Below are 13,489 nucleotides of genomic sequence, written 5' to 3' on the forward strand. Positions count from 1 at the left end.
TTAGAAAAGGTGATGCAACATTTGCCCCTGATTTTAGCCAAAGCAATCAGGGTTTTTCTTTCCATCTTGGCCCTGGAGGGCATTTCAGGTCAGTGTTAGATCACTGGCTAGGTTGGTATAGATAATAGACTTGCCTAGACTTCCCTGTGGACCAAGGTGAAGATTGGGCAGCATCGAATATATCCTGCCATACCTGGATTAACGACGTAGGCAAAGTAGAAAGATCAATATTTGAGACAGCCACTTGACTTTCTAAGCTAGACCTTTATGGTCCATGGGATTTGGCCATCCTGTTTGGTTGAGGATCCTGGAAAGTAAGACTGAGGTTAATTTTCAGGTTGGCTCATTCTACTCCTTGAAGTTCTGTGGATAAAACTGATGAAATCCTATAAGAAAAATTGAACTGATTTGGTCCAGCCTCTCTGTCAGTCAAATTAATTAGTGTGTCTGATAGAGTAGTACACTCATGGGGAAATTGCCACAAGTCAAGATGATGCAGAAATGAGAAATGGATATTGGTTGGAAGTTATTGCTATAGGTCTCCCATTTTCTCAAATTTCTGCATGATGCGTGAGCTAAAACCATGAATGCCCTTTGGCCTGGACTGTCTTTCCAAGGATGTTTGCAGAGCCAATAACCTTAGAAGATGGAGCTAAGTCTCCCTCTGGAGCGAAGTGCAGATGTTCTTGCAACCTTGGTAGATAGAGATAGTGTCGGCCTCCAGAGCAAGGCGCAGGCATGCTTTACTTTCCAGTATAAAAGATTCCAATTCTCTAAGCTCTTCTCCCCCTTTCCCTTTCTCTTCTTACTGCAACCCACTGTGCATGCAGGAGTGGCTTGGCCCTCTTTTGTCTTGTCCTGGGGGAACCGGGGCTCAGGGAACTGTAAGACAGTGCTGGTACTCTGGCTGCTGCTACTGCTGTCCTAAACTCCTGTGTCTCTGAGAAGTGCTATGTCTTCTGCTAGCATCCATGAAACTGAGGTCAGTTAAGTTGTCAGCTTCCAAACAGGGTAAGAGCTCAGATTCTTCCCGTTCTTTTTTTTTTTTTTTTAAGATTTTATTTATTTATTTGACAGAGATCACAAGTAGGCAGAGAGGCAGGCAGAGAGAGAGGGGGAAGCAGGCTGCCCGCCTAGCAGAGAGCCTGATGCAGGGCTCGATTCCAGGACCCTGAGATCATGACCTGAGCTGAAGGCAGAGGCTTAACCCACTGAGCCACCCAGGTGCCCCATATTCTTCCCAGTTCTTGACAAGATGTATGTGTTTCTTTAACACAATGAATTCTATTTCTTAGAACTTATCTTAAAGGAAACAATAGAAATAAGACTAACTCAGCCATTAATCTTTTCAGTACGCTGCTGGATTCAATTTATTAGTACAGTTGACCCTTGAACAATACAGGTTTGAATCACACAGGCCCACTTATATGTGGATTTTTGGGGGGTGGGTATAGTACAGTACTGTACATGTATTCTCATGATGATCTTTTAATATTTTCTTTTCTCTAGCTTACTTTAAGAATATAATATAACATAAAAAATATGTATTCATCAACTGTTTGTGTTGTTGGTAAGGCTTCTGATAACAGTAGGCTACAAGGTTGGGGGAGTCAATGGTTATACGTGGATTTTTGACTGTGTAGGGAGTCGGCGCCCCTACCTAACCCTTGCATTGTTCAAGGGTCAACTGTACTTTGTTGAGGATGTTTGCATCAGTATTCACAAAGGGTAGTTCTCTGCAGTTTTGTTTTCTTGCAATGTCTTTGTCTGGCTTTGATGTTAATACAATATTGGCTTCAATGAGCTAAGAAGTGCTCCCTCCTCTTCAATTTTTTGGAAGAATTTGAGAAGGATTGGGTGTTTTTCTTTATTTATTTTTTAAAAGCTTGTTTATTCATTTATTTAGTAATCTCTACACCCAACATGGGGCTGGAACTCATGACCCTGAGATCAGAAGCTGCAAGGTCTTCTGACTGAGCCAGCTGGGTACCCAGGTGTTAGTGCTTCTTTAAATGTTTGATAGAATTCACCAGTGAAGCCACCAGGTCCAGTGCTTTCCTTTGTCAGGAGGGTTTTGATTACTCATGAACTCTCCTCACTTGTTACGGTCTATTTGGATTTTCTATTTCTTCAGGATTCAGTCTTGGTAGTTTTGTGTTTCTAGGAATTTGTAAGTTTCACCCAGGTTACCCAAGGTGTTGGCAAACAATTGTGTTGATTTGCAAATGTGGGAGTTCCCCAGATGAAATGTGAAACTGGCCCCATACATGGAGGGCAAGGAGAGACTGAAGAAAGATGCAGACCTCTTGGGACGCCTGGGTGGCTCAGTTGGTTGGGCGGCTGCCTTCGGCTCAGGTCATGATCCCAGCGTCCTGGGATCAAGTCCCACATCGGGCTCCTTGCTCCGCAGGGAGCCTGCTTCTCCCTCTGCCACTCTGTCTGCCTGTGCTCGCTCTCGCGCGCTCTCTCTCTCTCTCTCTCTGACAAATAAATAAATAAATAATCTTAAAAAAAAAAAAAGATGCAGACCTCTTCAGATTGGTAGGTAGCAGTTGTAATAAGCAAGGCTGCTTACCTACGAGGCTCGTCTCAAGTGACCACAGGACAAGTAGTTCTCTGCACTTGCCCACCAAAATCTTCAGAGCTCATATAGAGGGGCACCTGGGTGGCTCAGTGGGTTAAGCCTCTGCCTTCAGCTCAGGTCATGATTTCAGGGTCCTGGGATCAAGCCCCCCATTGGGGTCTCTGCTCACCAGAGAGCCTGCTTCCCCCTGCCTCTCTGCCTCCTTATGATCTCTCTCTCTCTGTCAAATAAATCAATAAATCTTAAAAAAAAGAGTTCATATAGAAATCTTAATGGAATTCAATCACATATACTGCCCAGATGGTCTTTTTTTTTTTTTTAATAAAGATTTTATTTATTTATTTGACAGACAGAGATCACAAGTAGGCAGAGAAACAGGCAGAGAGGGGAGGAAGCAGGCTCCCTGCCGAGCAGGGAGCCCGATGTGGGGCTCGATCCCAGGACCCCGGGATCATGACCTGAGCCGAAGGCAGAGGCTTTAACCCACTGAGCCACCCAGGTGCCCCCATTGCCCAGATGGTCTTAACAATACTTTACTCTCTCAAACTGTGGCCTTAAAGTAGCTCCTAGCGTAGTAACAGTGGGCAGAATGTACATTCCAAGGCCGGGGGGCAGTGGGGGAGGGAAGGAGTCTGATTGCCTGGGCGCAGCTCACGGGTCAACTAGCAGTCACATGCTCTTGGTGACCTCCTCTAATAAATTGTTCATAGTACTCTTATAATCCTTTTTGTTTCTGTAGTCTCAGTAGTGATGTCCCCACTTTCGTTTTGGATTTGAGTAATTTGAGTCTTCCCTTTTTTTCTCAGTCAAGCTAAAGGTTTGTCAGTTTTGTTGGTGTTTTTGAAGAACCAATGTTTGGTTTCATTGCTCTTCTCTATTGTTTCTCTATTCTCTATTTTATTCCTCTCTGCTATGATCTTTATTATTTCTTCTCTACCGTTACCTTGAGTTTAGTTTGCTCTTCTTTTCCTAGTTCCTTAAGATGTAAAATTTGGTTGTTGACTTGAAATCCTTCTTAATTTTTTTAAGTAAACACTTAAGCCCAGTGTGGAACTTGAATTCATGAGCCCAAGATCAAGAATCGTCTGCTCTACAAATTGAGCCAGCCAGGTGCCCACCTTCTTCTTTATTACTATAAGTGTTTACAGCCTTACGTTCCCCTCTCACACTGTTCTCATTGTTTCCTACCAGTTTGGGTTCTTTTGCTTTTGTTTCCATTTGTTCCGAGACATGTTCTAATTTCCTTTGTGATTTTTTAAAATCCATTTAGTTGTTCAAGAATGTGTGGTGTAATTTTCACATATTTTTGAATTTTCCTTCCGCTACTTATTTCGAATTTCATAACATTGTGATTGAGAAAGATACTATGTATGATTTCAGTCTTAAAATGTATCACGACTTGTTTTGTGGTCTAACATGTGGTCTATCCTGGAGAATGTCCTTGCCTTTTTTCCCATCAGGCACACTGCTTGGCACCATTCTTCCCTGGTACTCCAGATTCTAGCAATAAAACCATGGGCTGGCAGGAAAGCTGTCTGCAGAGCTGGAGAGCCCCTGGAAAGCCTCAAACCCAGTCACCTCTCATCTTAGAGGTGAGAAAACTGAGGCTCAAGGGATCAAAAGCCTTCTCCCAAGGGCCATAGGCCCTGTACACTGAACCACTGCAACTTCCCTTCTGTGGTATCAGCAATGATCACACCGAAACAAAAACTTCCTCCCTAGGTTCAGTCAATAAATGTTTGCTGAGCATCTAAATATTCTAGGTATGAGTTAAACCCTCAAATGACTCCATGTGTGTGGGGCTCATCTACTCTAAGGCAGACCTGGACATTTTGATTTTATGCAGTGACAGATGTAGATAATCAAATCCTTTCTGGTGTATCAGTGCCTATTTCATAAATGCACCAACTTGTTATCTAAGCTGGCTTCTGTATTAGGTTGACTACCCACTCCTTTTAGAAACTACAGGCACAAAGGTTGTGGACACTGAGACAGAAAAGCTCACTGCATCTGCAGGGCTGGGTTCTATGAAAAATAAGTACAAAGGGGGCTTTTACATAAAGCGGAAAGCCTGCAGCTCAGAGAGGCTAAGGGGGTTAACACGGAGTACAGCCAGGCAGTTCTGACCAGTTTTTTCACCCCACAAGGCTGTCCAAGAGCATTGGTTCATGCAACTCAGCTGTTGGGCTAGGGAAGGAACGAGCTGCCTTCTCTGATTGGGCACAGTAAGGGCAGAACCAGAGCACCCCATTCCCACCTCCAATGCTGGGGCCGACTGTGGAGGTTTGAGACTTCACAGTTGGGACACTTAGAAAAAAAATTATTTATTTGAAAGAGTGACAGAGAGAGCAAGCGGGGGGAAGGGCAGCGGGAAGGGAGAGAGAGAATCTCAAGCAAATTCCCTGCTAAGCACGGAGCCCCGATGACATGGGGCTGGATCTCACAACCTTGAGATCATGACCTGAGCCAAAACCAAGAGTCAGTCACTCAACCGACTGAGTCACCCAGGTGCCCTCACCACAGGGGGACTTCTGCTCTGTGATGGAAGGAATAGAGCCCACATAGGCTCCCTGGCCCATCTAGTCTGTCTCTCACCACTGTCCTGTGACATAAAGCAGAAGAGGGGATATGGTCCCACTTTACAGATGTGTAAGCCAAGGGACAGAGAGGTGAGTAACCTGCTATTTTAGTGAGGCAGATGGTGATAATCAGAGAAGCAGAACCAGCAGGGGACACAGATATATTTATATATACAGGAGATACATATGTGTATTACATACATATATGCATACATATATATGTATATATATAAAGATACAAAGAGATTGAGTGCAAGGAATTGCCCTACATGGTGATGGGGGCTGGTTAGCCAAGCCTCAAGTCCACAGATGGGAGAAGCCACCAGGAGCAGCAGGCTGATGGTCTGCTTTCTCTATAAATCTCTATCACTACATCATACCATGGACTACCATGGCCCCCTTTAACACTGCAAACAGAGTCATGAGTGCCCTTAAATGAAATAAATTAGAGAAGAATTCCAGAAAACCTAGCACCAATGCAGAAAACTCATCCTGAGGGTTCTGTTCTGGGACCAGAATCTCTATCAGCCAGGGTCCCACTAGAGAAGCAGAAACAGTAGGATCTATATTAAGAGATTTATTGCAAGGCATTGATTTAAGTGATTGTGGGGGCTGGAGAGACAAGTCTGCAATCTGTAGGGCAGGCGGTTAGGAAGGGCAAACAAGATCTCTCAGGCAGGTGGGGTGGGGAAGCTGCTGTCCACAGGCAGAATTTCTTCTTCATAGGGGAAGCCTCAGCTCTCCTCCTGAGGGCCTTTTGACTGACTAAATCAGGCCTACCTGGATTATCTAGAATAACCTCACTTGCTTAGTTAACTGGTTATGGACTTTAATCACATCTACAAAATACCTCCATAGCAACACCCAGATTAGCGTCTGATTGAATACCTCGGGACGCCAGTCTAGCCATGCTGACACGTCGATGACCCTCTCCCCTGCCCACAGCCACCCAGCAGCTCAATGGCTCTGGATCAGCCTCAGCTTCCCCTATTTGCACATATGTTCCCACACTTACCCTCAGGTTGCGGACAGTCTAAACAGAGGTGGAGAAGAACCTCAGGACTGGGACATCCCATGTGTCTTACTGCAAATCCACCTGCACCATCAGTGCCTGGGTTGTTTTTTTTTTTCTTTAATGGAGGTAAAATTCACATGACATAGATTCAGCCATTTTAAAGTATACGATTCAGCGGCATTTCACGTGGACACATTCATGGTGTTGTGCAACCATCACTTCTGTGTGGGCCCAAAACATTTCATCAGCCAGGAAGGAAACGTTGTACCCACTGGGCAGTTACTCCTCAACTGGCCCTCCCCACCTGGAGCATTTTTAAACCAATGTGGACATTAGTGTTCCCGGGACATCATAAGGGAGAACTTGGACTTTCTAAAGCCTGCTGTACTCGCTGAGCTGCCAGAGGCAGAGGTGCTCTCCTTGGCAGCCAGGGGCTAAAATCCAGCTACTCTTTCACAATATTGGGGCTGTAGTTGGGTTTGACGGCTTCCGCAAGCTCCCGAGCGTACATCTCGTATCTGCCAGTCATCTGAAAAGCAAAACACAGGCGGAGTCCCATTTTATAAACGCCCTTCATTTACTCACCACCACCTCTTGCCACTAGAGGGCAGCCGCAGGACAGAAATTTGCCAGGAAGGCCAGCAGGAGGACGGGATGGTTTGATAGTAAGGTAGGGAAATGACCCCTGTGTAACCGCTCACCACTGATTCTAGGGCTATAGCAAAGATCACAGATACGGAGATGACTCACACATGCTGGCCCCTCTTGCTGGAAGACCTCTGTGACCTGTCCATCCAGAAGGCATGGCCTGCCCAGAGGTAGAAGGGAAGAAGGCTGTCCTGTCTCACAGAACCCCAGAACAGCCTACAGCCCAGAGAGGGGAGTGACCTGCCCCGGGTCCCCAGGCAGCCATGGAGTTTGCTGGGATTTGCACTCTGGTGTCCTGGCCCTGAGTCTGGGAGAGGTGGGGGCAGGGCTGGAAAACCTACCCAGGGTGTTCACACCTAGGCATTCCCTCCCTCCTTCCCAAAACACCGAAAGGAACTCAGGCCCACCACCATAGTTTGGGGGGGCTTAGGGCATTCAAAAAGTTACCACTGAGAAAGCATTCTGTTTATTGCGTGAAATCCTGCATTAATCCGAGCTTCCCAGATAGAAGAGAGACAGGCCAGGAGACATGCATGTGGGCAATGACTTATTTGTCTGATGAGGACCTGAGACCCAGGGAACATGCCCAAAGACCTGTGCTCAGGTAAACGGGGGAGGTGGTTCCACCCAGACACGCTGAGCAAGGTCCTACAGTCATGAGGACATTCAACTGCATGTGTAAGTAGGTTCTAAGTCGGTCGAAATACTGCTGGACACAAATGCAGCAAATTCCATCTGGGTGAGGATGAGGGGTTCTACTGCTGGGCCTCTGCCCCATTCCAGGGGGGTGGGCACTTACGCTCCTCCATGACCCCTGGTGTCATATGTGTTAGGTTTCAAAGGCCACTTGAGACCTTCCAGTTTTACAAACAGGGATCCTAAGGCCCAGGAGCAGAAAGGGCTTGCTTAGAGTAACTGAGAAAGGCAGTGGCAGAGCCAGGCCTAGATTCCATTTCTCTGCATGACCCATTTCCCTCTACTGTCAAGGTCTAGACCGCCAGGCCACAGGCAGAGCCAGACACCCACATGTATCTTGGGATAAGTGCAAATGCCTGGAAAGGGAAAAAAAGGATTAGTAGAGGCCAATCCACTCTATTCTCCGGACAAATGAAAATGAGATTAATTTGTTTGAAGGCGCCCAGAATCTAAATCAGACAAGAGGAGAATTTATTGAGGTCTGCTGCCTGGCCATCCTCTGACCCAGTGGCTCCTCCCTTGCACACCAGCTCTGGGAGGAAGACACCCGGCCCCTCTGCTTGCCTTGGAGCCTCTTCTGGGGGCTCCGGAGAGCAAATCCAGCAGCTGCGGTTTCCAGCTCTGACAGCAGGCTGGGGGGTGGGGTGGGGGGGCCACAAATGGAGGAGCAGGCCAACAACAGGGGACTCAGGGACCCACCTTGAAGTTCCAGATGTCATTCACCTGCCGGCAGAGGTTCAGGTAGAGCTCTGCAACCAGCAGCCCGTCCCGATTGCGGGAGAGCCCAGGGGTGCGGCTGCCATCCGGGGCTGCCACATAGCTCGAGCCATAAAAGTAGCCGAAGTTCCGGTGAGCTTTGGAGGAGCGAAACAAAGCACCTGTGAGCTTGTGTGTGCAGAGAGTGGAGTAGACATATGGAGCGACACCCAGGACGTGTCCATTCCACTCCTCCCACCCTCCCCAGCATCCCCGTGCCACCTCCCCAGAGGCCCTGCCTCCCTTCTCAGGCCTGAGGCTGAGCAGGTTTCTATAAAAGTCACCCTCACAGCCTTCACCTCTGCCCCGGGAACATTTTTTTTTTTTTTTAAGATTTTATTTATTTATTTGACAGAGAGAGAGTGAGAGAGAGAACACAAGCACGGGGTGTGGGGGAGAGAGAAGCAGGCTTCTGGATAAGCAGGTATTCCGATGCTGGGCTCAATCCGAGGACCCTGGGATCATGACCTGAGCTGAAGGCAGACATTTAACCAACTGAGCCACCCAGACGCCCCTCCTGGGAACATTCTTAAGGGTCACCTTTGCAGAAATGTTAGCCCTTACTCCCGTTAGCCACCCAGAGCCCAAGGGAGTCATATGGCTCTGCATGGCTTCCTGTGTGATCTGCTCCTGTGTTGGCCCCACACGGTGAGCTAGAGGCTCCATCCCCATTTGCCTTGCCAGCTGCATCCACTGTACCTTCCTTCCATGCCTCGGTCCCCTCACAAGTCAAGCGGTGCTAACAGCTACCCCACAGGCGTGTAAGGAGCAGGTAGGCATGGAGCTGGGCCTAGCAGGGGCTTGGACCCAGCAGGCACCTCGGGGACCTTGCTTCCCTGCCTCACTGCACCTCCCTCTGCAGGGAGCTAATTGGGATTGGAGACTCTGGACACGTGGGGCCTTAATCTGGAACCTGGACCTGGAACCCTTTCAGGAAGTGCTTTTCTGGGAGACAGACCTGCTCAGTCCTCTCTGCCTTTCCAGGGGACACCCTAAGCTAGTTCCGAGATCTCCTGGGTGAGTCCTTCCCTTCCACATTCCTAGCCAGAGAGGTGGGACCAGTCTGTGGGGTAGACCCTGCCTGGAGGGGGCAGACAGAGAAGGGGACAGTGAGGCCCACCCCTCAGCTGCTGCCAACCACGGAAAATCCTGGAACATACCTTTCTTCCCATCTCCTGAGGTAAACTCGTTCGGGAATTGCTCCTATGAAACAAAATCTAGGTCAGGTAAGCCTATAGGTGGCACTGCCAGCGTGGGCCACCACGAACTCAGGGAAGCAACAGTTATAGCAAGAGAAGGAATGGCCTGTACTTGCTGGGCAATCAACAAGTATTTATGAAATGTCCCTGCTGAGTCGCCAGCACTGGGCCAACACAGTGGGCCAGCGGGGAATTTGACAGGCAAGGTAAAAAGCCTGACTTTGTCTCTGGGGAGTTTATAATCCACTGGGAGGAAAAAAAAAAAAAGATGTCCAGCAGAGTGGTTCTCAGGCCTGTGGAAGACAGTTGAGGTTTGTCTGCCTGGGAAAGAAAGCCCCAGCCTGGGGTCTCTGAGGGGACTAATGGGGTGCTCACACACCGTTGCCAGTATTTCCCCAAAGACTCATGGAAACAGCACCTCAAGCCGTGATGGGGTTACACAGGCTAATGAGAACACTGAGTTTGTCCATGTTGCCAGAAATTGGACCCACTTACTGTAGGAACCTTGATCACCTCAGCCTCAGCAGATCCTCTGATCAAAGTCTGACATCCAACTAATATGAATGAGGAAGAGGATTATTATGTAATGAATGCATTGTGTTTCATAGTCAAGTTCACTCAGGGCCCTGGGTCAATGGGGAAAATTATGAAACAGGAGACTTGGGGGTTGACAGGGTGAGAGCCTTTCAACATGGTTTCAGCTACAAACCCAAATAGATAAAAACATGAGAGGGACATAGGAATACCTTTAAAAGGAACAGACCAAGCCAGTCTCCCCTCTTCCAGGACCCTAGAATTTGTGGCACAGGGACAGGCAGAAGAAGTGTGAGGGACAAGCGGAAGAGGTGTGAGGTCAGCAGACAGTTGCTTCCCTTGTGGCCTTTGCTGGAGGAAGAGGCCAGGCCCCCCCTGGGAAGGCAGCTTTCCTATCAGCTCTGTCCCCCACTCCCTCCACAGCATACCTGGTTGACCAAGCCCAGGAGCCCAGCCAGACCGTGGGAACTTACCTCGCCCACGCGGTTGATGGCACAGGTGAAGCAGTGATTCGCGATGGCTGCATTTCTGGCCTCAACGGGCCACAGGGATTCACTGTGAGGGAGAAGCAAGAGGAACCAGGTGGCTGACTTCCCAGCCAGATGGGGTCGGTGCTTGGTTCCGAGCTACAGCCAGGCTGCCGGCCTTCTCAGGTCTGGCCCGGGAGACTGGTGTGGCTGTGGGTGTCCCTACATCCCCCAGCAGGCCAGCTTGTCCTGTGCTCAAGCCCAAGCAGCCTTTTGAGGTGGGCCTGCTGCAGGCTAAAGCAGCCCTGAGCCACAGTTTTCTTTTCTGAAACTTTCTGAAAGGGCTATTGTAAGGACTGACCATACAGGTGAAGAAGCTTCTAGTTGGGTCTGCATGGCAGAAACTCCATAATGGCTAGTTCTCGCTCCGTCCCTCCTCCTCCTCAGTCAGGGGAGGAACTTACCTTCTAGGCTAGGCAGGACCTCACCTGGCAAACATCAGAAGGGAGCTGGGAGCCTCGGGGCTCATCCACCGCCCTCTGAGGACTCCAACTTCTGCCCTAATCCCTATCCTGCTCTGTGGCCTTGCAAAGCAGTCTCCAGAGGGAGAGATTTCAGGCCCAGCAAACAGAGGAAACCCGAAAGGAAGGTAACTGGAAGGGGTAGTAAATTCTGTAGCAGGTATGCCTTCCCCTGAGCCGGTCCCCATTTTCTAGCACCTTCTGATTTTCCTCTTCTGTACCCTGAGACTCTAAACAGAGGCTCCCTGGCCCTCTTACCGGCCCAGGAAGGAGCTAGTGGGCCTTCCTCAGTTCGGCGCCCACAAAGGTAGGACATGGTAGGAAACCTTGCCCCAACTGAAGACCCTGTCCTTCTCCGGCCTACCAACTACCATGTGTCATGGAGTCCCGTGGGCCTTCTTGTCACTAATGATCTCTTGTCTGAGGAACAACATCATTAGGATTCTGGATTGACAGGCGTAATGCCCACTTAGAAACACTAAGTGACTGAAAGCAAAATGCCCTGGCATCTTTCTTCCTGTCAGTGTGCACCTGGTTTAAACTGGGAGTAGGTGGAGGGAGTGGGTGCTTGACAAGCCTAATTCTCAGGAGGATTCACGAGTCTGGGGAAAAAAAAAATCACAGGCTTGATTGAGGGGACTCATTTTGCTGCTTTTTTCCCCCAGCTGCTAAGCCAAGCTGACAAAACTTTTAAGAAAGGATTTTTATAGAAACACACCCGTAAAATGACATTTTCAGGAATTAAATAGACAGCTTTCTTGCAGTTCTCCTGGGAGGGTACGCTGCGTAGGACTCAAACCCACAGCTGGCAAATAAAACTCAGGCTCTCCAAACAAACAAGGGAAAGGAACCTGAGGTTCGTGAGGGCCCAGCATGTGCAGGAATCATGGCGAGCGCACTGGGGGCAAGGGGACAACTCCCCTATTCCCAGTGTGGTTACACTAGCCCCTAAAAATAATCACAGTGGGAAGGAGACACCTATCAAAGGGATGGAACCATGGTTCTCCCGTTCATGCATGTAGGTGGCCAGAATCTTTGACCCCATGGGCTGCATGGCACTGTCAGGACGACTCAGTCCATCGAAACACACTTCAAGTCTTGTTTGCTTACAACTGTGGGACCCCCAAAATGAGTAGGGACACCCCACCAACCCACAGAGCATGTGGGAGTCAGGGGGACAGGACACACCAGAGAAGGGATGGATGGTTCCAGAAGCCACTGCCTGTGTATGGCTGGTGGGGATTTGCCTAGCCTTGTGCTGAAAACACTCACCATCAATTCCGTAAATAATCATTTATCATTTTAGGAAAATCACCTAGAATCCCACCATCCTAACAAACCATCTGTTGTAATGTTTCCACACTCCACATCCATCCTCGGCAAAAAGATGTTTACAGAGCTCTGACCACAGCCTGGAAACATCTTTCTTTGCTCACAGGCTTTGTCATGAGGCTGCATTATCTTCGTAATGACTTTTGAGTAGCTATGCCCTAACATGGAAGAGACAAGCTGAAATTTACCTAACCCTGACATTTCTCTTGCCTTGAGCTCTTTTATTATTATAAACAAAGCGGCCAGAAACATCTTCATGCATACAGCCTTTTCCTCCTCTGTCAGGTAAAGTTTTAGGAGTGTAATTATCTGGTTAAAGGGTGTGAACATTTTGGGAGCTCGCGAAACATCTCAATTTCCAAAGGATCTGTTATCGTCTTAATTGCCGGCCTCACTGCACCCTTGAAAGGCACGAGTTGGGTGATTGCTGGTTGAGGAAGGAAAATCAATAATTTTTAATAAGCCTAACTGTCTGCTGAAGATGCAGTTATGTGCAGATTACACTGGGGTGCTTTGTTTGCTTAATTGGGGCTAATAAAAGCCCAGCAGGCTAAGGTCAGGGAGGCAGCCGTCTGGAGTCTGAGTCTACTGCTTTGCCTGCCCTGGCTCAAGGGCTGGTTCAGGCAGAGATGCTTAGTGCATCGGCTTCAAGTTCCCCGGGGGACCCTCGCAGGTAGATGGCGCTTGCTGAATGTCTTACCCACGGCCAGCAGGAGGAGGCTGCTCCAGGGGGCTGGCCCGGGGGGAGGTTCTGGCCAGGTCCGGATGCAGGATGACCAGTCATAACCCTACGTCATAATTGCCTTTGGACTCTGTCATGGTAACCAAGCTGCCCTGAGGCCCCAGGAAGTTTCTTCAGGGGTATGGACGGTGGGATTCTTTCCCCGTCTGCCCAACAGTGCCCCTCTGGACATAGGCAAAAACTTCGAGTGCACAGAGGGGGCCGCTGACCTGAGGTAGTACACTAGGTTTGTGTTCTGGCCCACTGAGGGACCCACTGTTCAAATCAGAATGTGGTGGAGACGTCGCTCAAGAAGGGGGCAGCGTGCTTAAAAGAAAAGGTAAATGTCACATTCTGACCTTCAGAAGAAATTTGACGGGAATTTAATCGAAGAGTGACAGGTGTAGGCCGGCAGGAAACCCAAAGCTGCCCACCAG

The 13,489-nt window shown here is 48.8% G+C and overlaps 1 protein-coding gene across 2 annotated transcripts in view; it reads right to left on the reverse strand.

Moving 5' to 3' along the window:
- Positions 1–5,724: 5,724 nt before the first annotated feature.
- UPB1 (beta-ureidopropionase 1) overlaps positions 5,725–13,489 on the reverse strand; it is a 29,621-nt gene continuing 21,856 nt past the window's right edge. The window contains exons 7-11 of one of the 2 annotated variants that reach the window (XM_080821904.1): positions 10,485–10,566; positions 9,439–9,481; positions 8,222–8,376; positions 6,929–6,986; positions 5,725–6,707 (exon numbers count right to left, since the gene is read on the reverse strand). In XM_080821904.1, the coding sequence (XP_080678030.1) occupies positions 6,613–6,707; positions 6,929–6,986; positions 8,222–8,376; positions 9,439–9,481; positions 10,485–10,566 (433 nt within the window). In that variant the 3' untranslated portion in view covers positions 5,725–6,612. The remainder of the gene's footprint in view (positions 6,708–6,928; positions 6,987–8,221; positions 8,377–9,438; positions 9,482–10,484; positions 10,567–13,489) is intronic. The other variant, XM_080821905.1, reaches the window with a different exon arrangement.

The sequence above is a fragment of the Martes martes genome (genome assembly GCF_963455335.1).
Source record: "Martes martes genome assembly, chromosome: 13".
Taxonomy (NCBI): domain Eukaryota; kingdom Metazoa; phylum Chordata; class Mammalia; order Carnivora; family Mustelidae; genus Martes; species Martes martes.